Here is a 13,959-nt window from a genome sequence, read left to right as displayed (position 1 = left end):
GATTTGAAAATGGCTGTCTAGCAATGATCAACAACCAACTTGACAGAGCTTGAAGAGTTCTAAAAATAATAATGTGCAAATATTGTACAATTCAGGTGTGCAAAGATCTTAGACTTACCCAGAAAGATTCACAGCTGTATTCACTGGCAAAGGTGATTCTAACATGACTCAGGGGTGTGAATACTTATGTAAATTGAATATTTCTGTATTTAATTTTCAATAAATGTGCAAATAATTCTGAAAGCATTTTTTCACTTTGTCTTTTTGGGCTATTGTGTGTCAATGGGTGAGAAAAAAAAGATGTAATCAATTTTGAATTCAGGCTGTAACATAACAAGGTGTGGAATAAGTCAAGGGTTATGAATACATTCTGAAGGCACTGTAACTATTACCCTGGGTTTCCCCTGACCTTGTGACCTGACTAGGACTAACTCCAGGCCCAGAGTTTTTCCTGGTCAGGTCATGTGGTCAGGAAAAACTCCTGGCCTTACCTATGTAATACAGGGTCCTTATAGTTATGTTTGTTTTCCCAGGGGGACCGTGGGGAGATGGGCTTGCCTGGACCGCCAGGGGAAAAGGGGGCGATGGTAAGGAGTAAGTCTGGACCCCGTCTCTCTTCCCAGGGGCATTCAACTCTATATGGGTAGGGTAATGTTCCATGTGGGGGTCTAGGGTTAGGACAGGGTGTCATGGCTTGGCGATAAGGAATGGGGTACTAAGATAGGTATCATTGAAAAAGAGTTATGTTTTGAGCTTGTATATCTTGTATGAAATTACATTTTTGTTAGGTCATGCTGGCCGACTTCATGTTGAGATGAACTGTAGCGAGAATAGTATTTATGTTGGATCTAAGTGTGCAGAAGTTTCCAAATAAGTTATTTTTATATCTACTCTCAATACAAGCCTCTCAACTCAATACCCAGTATGGCAAAAGCAGAAACATTTGCTTACACAGCAGAAAGACAGCTGGAGGTGCCATATTGTTTGCGTCTTCAGGTAACTGCCAAAATAATGGAAACACTTGAGTTTATGAGTGATACAAAGTATATTGAAAGCAGGTTCTTCCACACAGGTGTGTTTCCTGAGTTAATTAAAAGCAATTAACATCCCATCATGCTTAGGGTCATGTATAAACATTTTGGGCTGGCCATTATTTTGACTACCATGGCTATGCCCCCATAGTATAACAATGCCCCCATCCACAGGGCACGATTGGCCAGTGAATCGTTTGATAAGTCACCAGATCTCAAACCAATTTAACACTTATGGGAAATTCTGGGGTGGTGCCTAAGACAGTGCTTTCCACCACTATCAACGAAACACCAAATTATGGAATTTCTCGTGGAGGAATGGTGTCGCATCCCTCCAGTAGAATCTATGCCAAGGTGCATTGAAGCTGTTTTGGCTTGTGGTGGCCCAAGCCCAATTAAAACACTTTATGTTGGTGTTTCCTTTATTTTGGCAATTACTTGTATATATCTTCACAACATATTCAAATCATATATTATTTCGGATCGGACGTAAAACAGGTCTGACTCTCTGTGGTCACTAAAGATTCCATGGCACGTATTGTAAGTGTAGGGGTGTTAACCCCGGTGTTTATTTATTTATTTATTTATTTCACCTTTATTTAACCAGGTAGGCAAGTTGAGAACAAGTTCTCATTTACAATTGCGACCTGGCCAAGATAAAGCAAAGCAGTTCGACAACATACAAAAACACAGAGTTACACATGGAGTAAAACAACATACAATCAATGATGCAGTAGAAAAAAATAAGACTATATACAATGTGAGCAAATGATGTGAGATAAGGGAGGTAAAGGCAAAAAAGGCCATGGTGGCAAAGTAAATAAAGTATAGCAAGTAAAACACTGGAATGGTAGATTTGTAGTTTGAAGAAAGTTCAAAGTTAAAATATAAATGATATGGTGCAAAGGAGCAAAATAAATAAAATAAATAAATACAGTAGGGGAAGGGGTAGTAGTTTGGGCTAAATTATAGATGGGCTATGTACAGGTGCAGTGATCTGGGAGCTGCTCTGATTTCTGGTGCTTAAAGCTAGTGAGGGAGATAAGTGTTTCCAGTGTCCTGGCTAAATTCCCAATCTGGCCCAAATACCGTCATGGCCAACTAATGATCCCCAGCTTCCAATTGGCTCATTCATCCCCCCTCCTATCCCCTGTAACTATTCCCGCGGTCGTTGCTGTAAAGGAGAATGTGTTCTCAGTCAACTTAGTTGTTTTTACTCAAGCTGTTTATTGTATGACAACAAACATAATGATGCGGCTATTGAGGAGAACTAGAGTAGGCCAGATACAGTATGTCTCAGTACCTAAACTAACAAACTGTCCAGTCAGCCACTTCATGCAGGCTAAGATAAGATACATTACATCAAAATTGTTGAACAGACAACATATTGTCAATAGTCACCAGTTCACTTTCAGTATTATTTAGAGTATGTAAAAAAGGGGTTAAATGGGTTTGAAGTATGATGGATGTCTTCATGGTGTTGTGGTGTTCTGTCTGTCTATCAGGGTCATCCTGGAACTCCTGGAGAGTGTGGCCCCTCTGGACCTCTAGGGATACCAGTAAGTAAAGCCTGCTCACTTTGCCTTTGTAGGACCGGTTCCCCGGATCCAGATTAAGCCTAATCCTGGACTAAAAACAACTTTCAATGGAGATGTTTTTGTTGTCCATGGAGTAGTCTTAAATTGGGTCTTTGAAACCGGCCCATAAGGTTATGGTACCATTTTAAACGTCCTCTGCCCTCTAGATTTACAACAAACCCCATCACACCAACACTACTCTAAAATACCATCCTTTGTAATTTGCGTTTGGCGGTCTAAGGCACTGCATCTCAGTGCAAGAGGTGTCATTATAGTACCTGGTTCGAATCCAGGCTCTATCACATCTGGCTGTGATTGGGAGTCCCATAGGGCGGCACACAATTGGCCCAGCGTCGTTCGGGTTTGGCCGGAGTAGGCCGTCATTTTAAATAAGAATTTGTTGACTTGCCTAGTTAAATAAAGGTTAAATAAAATAAAATACAGCATGGCAGAATGAACTCAGAAGTAAGACATCACTGCTGTAAACAGAAACTGAATCACAAACTGAATGAGACTTCAAGTTAGAACTTGTGTCCTATTTGGCACATCAGCTTGGCATAGAGTGAGTGTAGTTTATTAAAGTGTCTTTCAAGGTCAGACTAGAACTCTAAGTCTACTACCCATTCTGGCTCCTCAAAGGTCTGTTGCCTTCCTTGTTTGGAATCCAGCTACGTAAACATAGCCAATAAAGGTCTGTAATGAGGCCCACGTAGTGACACTGCTAAGTCCTTTTACTCTTCGCTCATTTGGAGACCAAAGACAGAGTTTTTCACGCAAGGGGCGGTTGGGAGAAATTCCTCCTAGCACATACCTCTGTTGATGGGGAGTGAGAGTGACAGGTGTTCTTTGAAAATAATGCTTCATCTCAATAGAATCTCTTTTACAAGCATGACTAAACACGTCCTTCAAGTGCATGATCTCAGCTCTTTGGTCATGATAGGGATGAATGGCATTCACTAGCATCCTGGAGACCCAGTCCAACTCTCATTAGTCAGTCCTATAACTCGTCTCAGTGAGTGTTGTAACGTTATTGCCTTCCGTCATATAATTGTGTTGTATGTTCTTCCTCCTGCAGGGCCAAGCCGGATCAAGGGGTCTCGGTGGGATCAGAGGACTCAAAGGAAGGAGGGTAAGGAATAAGGTTTCCTTTTAAAGCATCTGTATTTTCTGCTATGAATTGCTATGGTTGTTATGAACTTGCTGTGTAACACAAGGTGGCATTGATGTGGATCAGTGGTCACCAACCTTTTCGGAGCCAAGATCACTTTCGCAGTCAAAAAGCAAGCCGAAATCTACCGCTCAGATAGTTTTTTTTAACATGACTTAAAAAATGTAACATTAACCTAATAAAACAGTTCTGTAGGAATGAGGTTTAAGCAGTAGGCTTAATACATTATCACAGCATATTGGCTATATGCCTGGCCTGTCAATATTGTTAAGTTCAGAGTGTCGGGACTCTCGGGACTCGGGACTCTGACTCTCTATTGGTTACACATACTTTTGGCCTCCCATCCCATTCTAACCACCTCTCTCCGGCTTTGTATTCATGTTACCTGATGAAATTGCTGTACAATATGATCTTGTTGCCATCTGATGCACATTCAGATGTCATAAATCAACACTGCAGAGCTCTCCCTGTACTCTGCCGTGCCTTGATTGTATTACTGTTGATGAAATCTGGAAATGTGCATGTACACTCTGGCCAATCTACTGTTGCTAGCCCCAATTCTGACTTATGCTCTAATATCTGCTTCACTGATTTCTGCTCCCGTAAAAGCCTGGGTTTTCTGCACCTTAACACTAGAAGCTTATTACCTAAAATGTATCAATTGAAAGTGTGGGTTCACAGCTTCAATCCAGATGTGTTGGTCATTACTGAGACGTGGCTAAGGAAGATTGTTTTGATTACTGATGTTAACCTTTCTCGTTATAACCTTTTTCGCCAAGACATATCTTCCAAAGTTGGGGGAGTGGCAATCTTTACCAAGGATCACCTTCAGTGCTGGGTTGTCGCCACGAAATCTGTCCCCAAACAATTTGATTTGCTGGTTTTATGTATTCAACTTTCAAATAGCTCTTTGTTGAATGTTGCTGGGTGCTATCGTCCTCCATCAGCACCGGCCTGTACCCTACCTGCCCTAAGTTCTCTCTTGGCCCCTTACACCAAGTCTGAATTTGTCCTGCTAGGTGACCTAAACTGACCAAGTCCTAAAGCAATGGAAATCCCCAAATCTTTCTCAGATTATTACCAATCCCACAAGGTATGACTCCAAACACCCAGAAAAGGCTAATCTTCTTGATGTTATCCTCACAAATAATCCTGATAGGTATATGTCTGGTGTTTTCTGTTATGACCTTGGTGATCACTGTTTTACAGCCAGTGTTCGTAATGGCTGCTCAGTGAAACGACCTGTCCTGATTTGTCATAGACGCGTACTAAAAAACTTTAATGAGCAAGCTTTCTTTCATGAACTGGCCTCTGTAAAATGGTATAGAATCAGCTTGATCCCCTCTGTCGAAGATGCTTGGACCTTCTTTTTTTTATCTTTTCAGTGGTATTGTTAACAAACACGCCCCCATAAAGAAAATTAGAATTAAAAACAGGTTCAGCCCCTGGTACGACTGTGATCTTTCAGAGTTACTCCACCTCAAGAATTCCATTTGGCGAAAGGCTCAGCACATGCATACTCTGGCACTCGTTCAGGCAAATGAGAAATAAGTGCATTTAGGCTATCTGGAAGGCCAAAGTTAGTCACTTTAAGGAGCAGTTCTCTCTCTGTGGGTCTAACCCCAAGAATTTCTGGAAAACTGTTAAAGACCTGGAGAATAAACCCTCCTCCTCACAGCTGCCCATGTCCTATAAAGTTGATGTGGTTGTTACTGACAAGAAGCACAGGGCTGAGCTCTCTAATCACCACTTCATTTAAGCCAGGATTCCTATTTGACTCAGCCATGCCTCCTTGCCTGTCCAACATTTCCTCATCTCCTACCCCTTCTAATGCGACTACTATCCCCGATGTTTCTCCCTCTTCTTCCCTTGCCCCGCTACAAAGTTTCTTCCTGCAGGCAGTCACTGAGTCTGAGGTGCTAAAGGAGCTCCTGAAACTTGACCCCCAAAAAACATCTAGGTCAGATGATTTAGACCCTTTCTTCAAGGTGACTGCCCCGATCATCGCCAAGCCTATCTTCAAACTCTTTAACCCGTCTCTCCTTTCTGGGGAGGTTCCCATTGCTTGGAAGGCAGCCACAGGTCATCCTTTATTTAAAGGGGGAGATCAAGATGATCTTAACTGTTATTTGCCTATTTCTATTTTGCCCTGTTTATCAAAAGTGTTGGAAAAACTTGTCAATAATCATCTGACTGGCTTTCTTGATGTCTATAGTATTCTCTCTGGTATGCAATCTGGTTTCCGCTCAGGTTATGGATGTGTCACTGCAACCTTAAAGATCCTCAATGATGTCACCATTGCCCTTGATTCTAAGCAATGTTGTGCTGCTTTTTGTATTGATTTGGCCAAAGCTTTTGATATGGTAGACCATTCCATTCTTGTGGGCTGGCTCAGGAGTATAGGTGTCTCTGAGGGTTCTTTGGCCTGGTTTGCTAACTACCTCTCTCAAAGAGTGCAGTGTATAAAGTCAAAAAAAGCTGCTGTCTCAGCCACTGCCTGTCACCAAGGGAGTACCCTAAGGCTCAATCTTATACAGTCTCATACTCAGCTGGCCACGACGGATTTTGTGTTAAATGCTCGAGCTTTGATAACAAAATAGATCAGTTGGTGTAGCACTTGCGAGGCACTGCAGAGCTTAAATTGAAATAATTAGCTTTTTTATTTTACTGGACTGATGGTATCTGCATATAATGGTGATGGTGCTTTCAAGACAACTGGGAAATCCGAACAAAACAAGGTCAAATCATGATGTCCGTGATCTTCAGGTCGGAAAGTCGGAGTTCTAGAAAGATGCCAGAGTTTCCGACTTGGAATTCCGAGTTGGATGACTGTTCAAAACTATTTTTCTCAGTCTAATCTCATTATTTCCGAGTTCTCAGTTGTCTTGAACGCACTGAAGTCGGAAGTCGGAGAGTTCTGAGTTCCCAGTTGTTTTGAACACGGCATTAGTCTCAGTGGAGGGAGAGAGCAGCAGAGGGTCTGCCTCTCACGGTCCCTGCTCTGTCCTTCCTTTCCTCCGGTGATACTGACCAGAGAGATGGGATATCGTCTTCCACCTAATGGCGAAACTCGAGTCGCACCGTATCTGCCTCATGCACAATTTCATGTTGTTCCTATGACCAGATAAAGTGAAGTATTCCTCAATATTAAAATAGACACGACGAGCTGCTGATAATAATACAAATGCAGGCCTATCGATACACTTGGCTACTAATTAATTGCAGCTGCAGTGTGAGTGTAAGTACGGAGAAGCACGTTTTATGTTTTGGAATAGTGTTGAATAAAAACATTGTTAAAAGTGCTGAATAAAAACTTTAACATGAACTTACTCATAAAAACAGCAGCTCTTTGCTGTATTATTTGACAGTCTCTCTCCATGGTCATGGTTTTAAAAGTTATCAAATCTTACGTAGGCTAGCATCAAACTTACCTGTGGCCGGGGTCCTGGAAGCTCTGTAGGAATGGTGATGTGAGCTATCCAATTGACCAGCGCAGTAGGCACCCAAGATTTAGCCACAGATCTCCCGGTCCACCGGGTAGGCAGAGTTTGTCTTTTCAGACAAAATAAATTGTTCAAAATGGGTACAATTTGCTTACTCGGTGCGCAGGGCTTCTGAATCAAGTGCATCTGCCGCCAACAATTGTGATCGGCCAGTTAGCAACCACTGATTTAGATGGAAATCTGGACACACCATTCATTGAACATTATACTGTAGATATGCTAGTGTGAGAGAACCAATATAGTACAACAAAGTACAATATACTGCCTGGGTAAAGGGTTACCTCACCATTTATTTCACTGTAGGACTGCTCAACTGTGTGACTGATCTCTCTAATATGCAGAAGTAGTATAATTTGGGGATATTCTTTAATAATTTTGCATAACTTGTTTAATATTCTAAGCATTCACAGATTGAATACTTAATAACTTATAATAGCAGTTAATTATAAAAAGGTCTATAAAAAATGAACCATAGAATATCAATGCAATTAAACTCAGATGTGGCACATTAAGCGATGGAAAAGGGGCAGAGATTCTTTAGTGGTGAAACAATCTTCTTACAGTATATACGTAGATCAGTATTCATAAAGTACCTCCAATACAGATTTACCCAAACCCTGCCAGACAGTGATATCCTTTAGATCAGCAAAGCATCACCAACAAAGATCTGCAATGACTCCGGAAGCCACTACCACAACAGCCTGGGGAGAGAGATGATAGATTCGGTATGTGTCTGAGAAAGAACGAAGTGAAACAATCATATGTTATATACGGCAGGGAAGTACCACAAACAAAGATCTGCCCTGACTCAGACCCTGCCAGATAATACCACAGCAGCACTGGGGAGAGAGATGAGACATACCATTTCTGTCCCAACAACAGATAGAACTGTTTACTCAATAGCGTCATTCCAAGTCCTCCTTTGTTAATTGTGTGTTTGCTGCGTATGTTGAGGTTGGACAGACGAAGCCAGTGAGGCTTTAAATTAGGTTAGAGAGGAACAAGTAGGTTATACATTCAGCTCTGTCGTGGACTCTAACCCCCTCTGGTGTGAGTTATCTTCATGACTCTTCAATCCTCAAGGGATGCATTTCGTTGAATCCTATGTGTGCAATTACCAAGCACATGTTGGCCACCTTGAATCTTTGACCTCCACCATACATCCAGTCTCTAAGACCAAGAGCCGTAGCATTCACAGAGATGAAAATGAACGAGGGACACAGTCTAGCAGTAACACATGGTCTGGTTGACTAGATACGATGCAGAACGAATCATGTCATTCCCTGTTAGTGGAGAGAATGGACCAGTGTAGTGAGGGAAGAATCGTCAGCATCATGATCATCTCTGCTCCAAAAGAAACAGGACCGGCCATTTCCCATCAATCAAATGTATTTCTAAAGCCCTTTTTATATCAGCAGTTGTCACAAAGTGCTTATACAGAAACCAAACCTATAATCCCAGAGAGCAAGCAATGCAGATGTAGAAGCACGGTGGCTAGGAAAGACTCCCTAGAAAGGCTGGAACCTAGGAAGAAAACTAAAGAGGAACCAGGCTCTGAGGGGAGGCTAGTCCTCTTCTGGTTGTGCTGGCTGAAGATTATATGAGTACATGGCCATTAAGTCTAGATCATTCTTCAAGATGTTCAAACGTTCGTAGATGACCAGCAGGGTCAAACAATAATCACAGTGGTTATGGAGGGTGTAACAGGTCAGCACATCAGGAGTAAACATCAGTTTGCTTTTCATAGCTGAGCATTCAGAGGTCGAGACAGCAGGTGTGGTAAAGAGAGGGGGGGAGGGGGGGGGGGGTCGAAACAGTATGTCCGGGAAATGGTAGCAAGACCGGGGGAAAGGTTAGGATTCCATAGCCCCAGGCAGAACCACAGAAACTGGATCAGCAGCATGAAGGTGGATTGGGAATGGGGACAGCCAGTACTTGTAGTCCAGAGGCATGGTCCTAGGGCTCAGGTCCTCCAGGAGAGGAAAGAGAGAGAGAGAGATGGGAGCACTCAGCACACTGTATTTACATTCTTGTCTGTTCCTGTGCCATGCAGTACAGTACCACTCCCAAGATCACTGAAATGTCTTTGGGGATATCAGGGCTGTTCTAGCAGTACTATCTACTCTGAATCCAATTCACTGTTGGATATGGCTCCCAGACCTCCTATTTCCCCTGTGGTTATCCATCTATCAACTTTTCCAAGTTTCAGAATAGTATCTAATCTCCTATGTACTCATGCTAGATGCCTGAAGCACATGGATAGAATTTCTTAAATTCTTTATCAAAATGAATAGGAATTTGTGAAACCATTCAATTATATGACTACGTTTTTCCACAGTGATCCTAGTATGGAGCCGTATATGCATTCACATCTAATTGGTAGGGTCAGATGGAAAGGTCATGACGGGATTAGTCAGCAGTCAGATGGAAAAGGTCATGACAGGATTAGTCAGCAGTAAGACTCTAGTCTTGTAAGGTCATGTGTTCTCTGTGTGGCACTGTTCCGAATGTTCAGTTGAATACCATGGTCATACAATAGCTGGTCTTGGAAAAAAGAACATAGACATCAGTGTGCATTGTATAGGGAAAACCACTAGCGTTTACGGAACCAACCACAGTCACATCTCCCTCTGTCTCCAATAATAACTCTTTCTTCTCAGTAACCACGGATTTGTGTTTTTAAGCAATTTCCCAAATGAACACTGCCATTAGGATGGGAACATTTAAGTGTAAACATTTAGATGTTTGTTAAAGCCTTTCTGATTGAAGAGCCCTTCATGGAAAAGAGAATACTTCATATTTCATGAATTAATCTCACTTTCTGTCTCTCTCTCCCTCCCCCCTCTCTCCCTCCCTCCCTCTCTCTCCTACAGGGTCCGAGGGGTCCTGATGGTCCAGCTGGGGAGAAGGGGTCAGTTGGTGGAAAGGTGAGGATGAAGTTCAAAGCTCATATGTCAAAGGCTACACTATTAATACAGTATTTCTGCTCCATAGCTCCACTTCATCTGACCTGACTCACTTACTGAATGCTACGACTTCATCATTCCTTTACGGAACACACTAGCCACAGCCAATGGAAAACATGGATACTGCCACAGCTGCGGGAAGATGTTTTGAGTTGGGAGTGCCTTTATAAACGCATATCATGCAATTCTTTGTCATTTAGGCCTATGTGACAACAGACATTATCAGAATATTTTTTTATACTACACAAATGACTGAAATGAGTGGCTTCTCTAACACTGTCAAACAGATCAATACAAATGAACTGGTCTTGACCTGGCCCGGGGCTGATGAAAAAAAGGGAGACACAGATTGTACAATATTAGAAGAAAATATACTATATATTATAGGCTACTTAATCAGCTTTCCAGGGGCACTGACTCACCCAATGATGAAGATAGCATGAAAATGCGTAGGCTTCTGACTGGTGATGGTCTCAAGATGGGCCTGAGCTACTTTCAAAATCAGTGAGTTGTTGTGAAAGAAAATGGTAGCTTCGACTGACAGATTAGTCTTCTCTTTTCAGCAGTAGGCATTTGCTCTACCAAAATTGTATTTAGAAATTTGTGAAAGGCCTATTGCTATTCACTGAAAGTGCAAAGAGAAATAGAATACATAGAAAAAATCCATAGAACGAAAGTTCCCCTTCAAGTCAGGACTGGCAGCCATTTTGAATGTACCAGTCAAATTGCCAGGGTGAGCCAAAACCCTTCTATGGATTATATTTCTATGGCTGCAACACAACAAGCTGTTTGATATTTGGCGAGCATGCTGCCCAAATTCAGTCAGTGTTCAGACAAGAGTAATTATACAGTATAATTTGGCAGAATTATTTCAATTTATCAGGGGGTGCTGCAGTACCTTCAGCACCCCTAGTTCACATGGCTATGGACTGCAATGCAGCATTGGTTTAGGTTTTAAATTTATACTTAAATATGTCCATATAAGAGTTTTTCAATTGGCTTTGTTCACACGTTTTGAAATAGTTTGATTATTTTCAACATCTGAAGGACACTTTTTACACAAGGGGGGAATCTAAGACAAGAGCTCTTGGGTGTAAAGTGTGTGAAGCTGTAAGGGAGATTGACAAGTGTTTTCTTACAGGGTCCTGATGGTCCACCAGGAAAATTTGGCTTCCCAGGGGAGATGGTACGTAGAGGCAATTTCAAGATCACTATGTTTTAATAACTTTTTGCTCATACCCTCCTACTCCTTGCTATGTCCAACTCATGGGCTTTTGGGTATAGTCTTTTCTACCTTACTATGCATGTTTACTTTGCATGCTTTACCCCTCATTTAGTGTTCACATAATTTCCTGGCTGATAATGAATAATGTAGGACTATGAGTGCACATTCATATCATGTTCAACTTGTTAACACATTTTCATTAGAGGTTCCAATGGCCCAATGGCTCATTTAGTTAGAGTGTGATGCTTTAAAGTTACAACGCTAAGGTTGTGGGTTTAATTCTTGTATGGGACATTCACACATACTAAATACATGAATTGAATGTTAACCGTGTGTCACTTTGGATAAATATGTCTGCTAAACAACCATAATGTTTCTGCTTAATGACCATATTATGTGCTTGATATTAATTTCAACCCTTATTTCTCTCCATGTTATTTTGCTCCAGGGAAATATTGGGGAGCCTGGGGAAGCTGGGCCTAAAGGATTTCCAGTAAGTGATTGGGGCTAACAAAGTGCTCTTTTAGGTTAATCATGCCTTTAGGGTGGACACAGGTTGGAGGGGCAACCATTAGCAATGGAAAAAGAGAGGCTTGTGTGTAGCATGTAGGGCATGCAGTTGTATAACTATTCTCCAGGTCGTTGCTGTAAATGAGAATGTTTTCTCAGTCAACTTACCTGGTAAAATATGGGGGAAAATATATAAAGAATATCGGGAAAAATATATATAAAGAATATGAAGTTGAGAGTTGCTATGGGTTTGTGGACAAACATTAGCTATGGGAAAAGGGAGGCTTGTGAGTAGCACTTAGTACATTAAAGCTGTGTATGAGTAGGCCTCCCGAGTGGCGCAGCGGTCTAAGGCGTCACTACAGATCCGTGTACAATCCCGGGCTGTGTCGCAGCCGGCCACGACCGGGAGACCCTTGAGGCGGTGCACAATTGGCCCAGCGTAATCTTGGGTTAGGGGAGGGTTTGGTTGGCCTGGGATGTCCTTGTCCCATCATGCTCTAGCGGCTCCTGTGGCAGGCTGGGTGCATGCACAGGACACGGTTGGCATTTGGACAGTGTTTCCTCCGACACATTGGTGTGGCTGGCTTCCGGGTTAAGCAAGCAGTGTGTCAAGAAGCATTGCGGCTTGGCAGGGTAGTCTTTTGGAGGACGCATGGCTCTCGACCCTTGTCTCTCCAAGTCCGTACGGGAGTTGCAGCGATGGGGCAAGACTGTAACTACCAATTGGATAACATGAAATTGGGGATAAAAAGGGGTGGAATGTGTATAGTGGAAATGCTCTGTCTTCCTGTGCCCTTAGTTAAATGCTATCTGTGTTTATAACAACTCGGTTTATATTATTTCAGGGTCGCCAAGGACTCTCAGGACCTCCAGGTGCCAAAGGAATAGCAGGAGAGCTGGTAAGTCCTTTTATGTCTAAATATTTGTAGGGTTTATCTGCCAAATCCTTGTCAGTCCTAAGTGTCTCTGGCCCAGCCAGGGATATGGGAGTTATATCCTGTGTTTAAATTCCTATAGAGCTCAACACTTAATGCCACATCAGGTTAGCATTATATTTCACCTTCAAGCCAGAAAGCTGTCTTTGATTTCATTACTTCCCCTAACTTTGTTTACTGTATTGTCTCCATACAAATACGCTTCCTTGGGTTTCTCTCTACTGCTCTACTTGAAATCAGGGGTTATTGGATCCAACCAACATCTTAGAGAGGAAGTGACTAGGGGAATTTTCCCAAAATATCTGCATCGCCATGTGTTGTAAACTTCGGTGTGCGTCTACAGTACGTCTTCATTCCGACACCTCAAATGGTGCAGCATCTGCTGGTTGAGTAGCCCAGGGAAGCCTAATCCTGCATTATGGAGAGAGAGAGAGATACAGTGATACTGTAAGATAAGATGATTTACTCAGAGCTTCCTGCAGAGGCAGAGAAGCAGCTTTATGTGAACATTGGGTTTTTTCCACCACATAGCCTACAAAAGCTTTGGCTCTGTGTTCTAAGTCTCTAGCAGTAAGAGCTTATATGGATCTCAAGTCTAGATTCATTTATCTCCACCACTCCATGTTTTACCCTCAACGTCTCTTTCACATTTTCATCCTCGCTGCCCCTTTCACGTTATAATCCTTGCTGCCTGTTTCACATTTCTATCCTCGCTGTGTTCCCTTACATTTGCTTATTATCTACAATGTACTTAGTTATTCTAGTGTAGTTTTTATCCGCAATGTACTTAGTTATTCAAGTGTAGTTACTATGATATAAGGGCTGCATAGGCCTATGTATTTTTGTGTTCAGTCATCACTACACTGCCTCTGTCTTATCATCTTAGGGACCAACTGGGCCACCAGGAACAATGGGTCCCCTGGGACAGATGGGCCTCAAGGTAAGTTTCACCACACTCCATAAACATGCCAAACGGTAGTATTGTGGCTTCTAAAGGTTATTGTAATTGCTCGTGTACTGTGCCATTCACATAGGCATTGG

The 13,959-nt window shown here is 42.3% G+C and overlaps 1 protein-coding gene across 1 annotated transcript in view; it reads left to right on the top strand.

Moving 5' to 3' along the window:
• The window catches only part of col27a1b (collagen, type XXVII, alpha 1b), a 156,443-nt gene that overhangs the window by 121,179 nt on the left and 21,305 nt on the right, over positions 1–13,959 (top strand). The window contains exons 26-33 of the mRNA XM_014171199.3: positions 534–587; positions 2,537–2,590; positions 3,684–3,737; positions 10,153–10,206; positions 11,387–11,431; positions 11,919–11,963; positions 12,829–12,882; positions 13,805–13,858. Coding sequence (XP_014026674.2) covers positions 534–587; positions 2,537–2,590; positions 3,684–3,737; positions 10,153–10,206; positions 11,387–11,431; positions 11,919–11,963; positions 12,829–12,882; positions 13,805–13,858 — 414 coding nt within the window. The remainder of the gene's footprint in view (positions 1–533; positions 588–2,536; positions 2,591–3,683; positions 3,738–10,152; positions 10,207–11,386; positions 11,432–11,918; positions 11,964–12,828; positions 12,883–13,804; positions 13,859–13,959) is intronic.

Source organism: Salmo salar, chromosome 24 (assembly GCF_965601325.2).
Source record: "Salmo salar chromosome 24, fSalSal1, whole genome shotgun sequence".
NCBI lineage: Eukaryota > Metazoa > Chordata > Actinopteri > Salmoniformes > Salmonidae > Salmo > Salmo salar.
The sequence above is the reverse complement of the archived record's forward strand: the minus strand, read 5'-3'. Positions and strand labels throughout refer to the sequence as shown.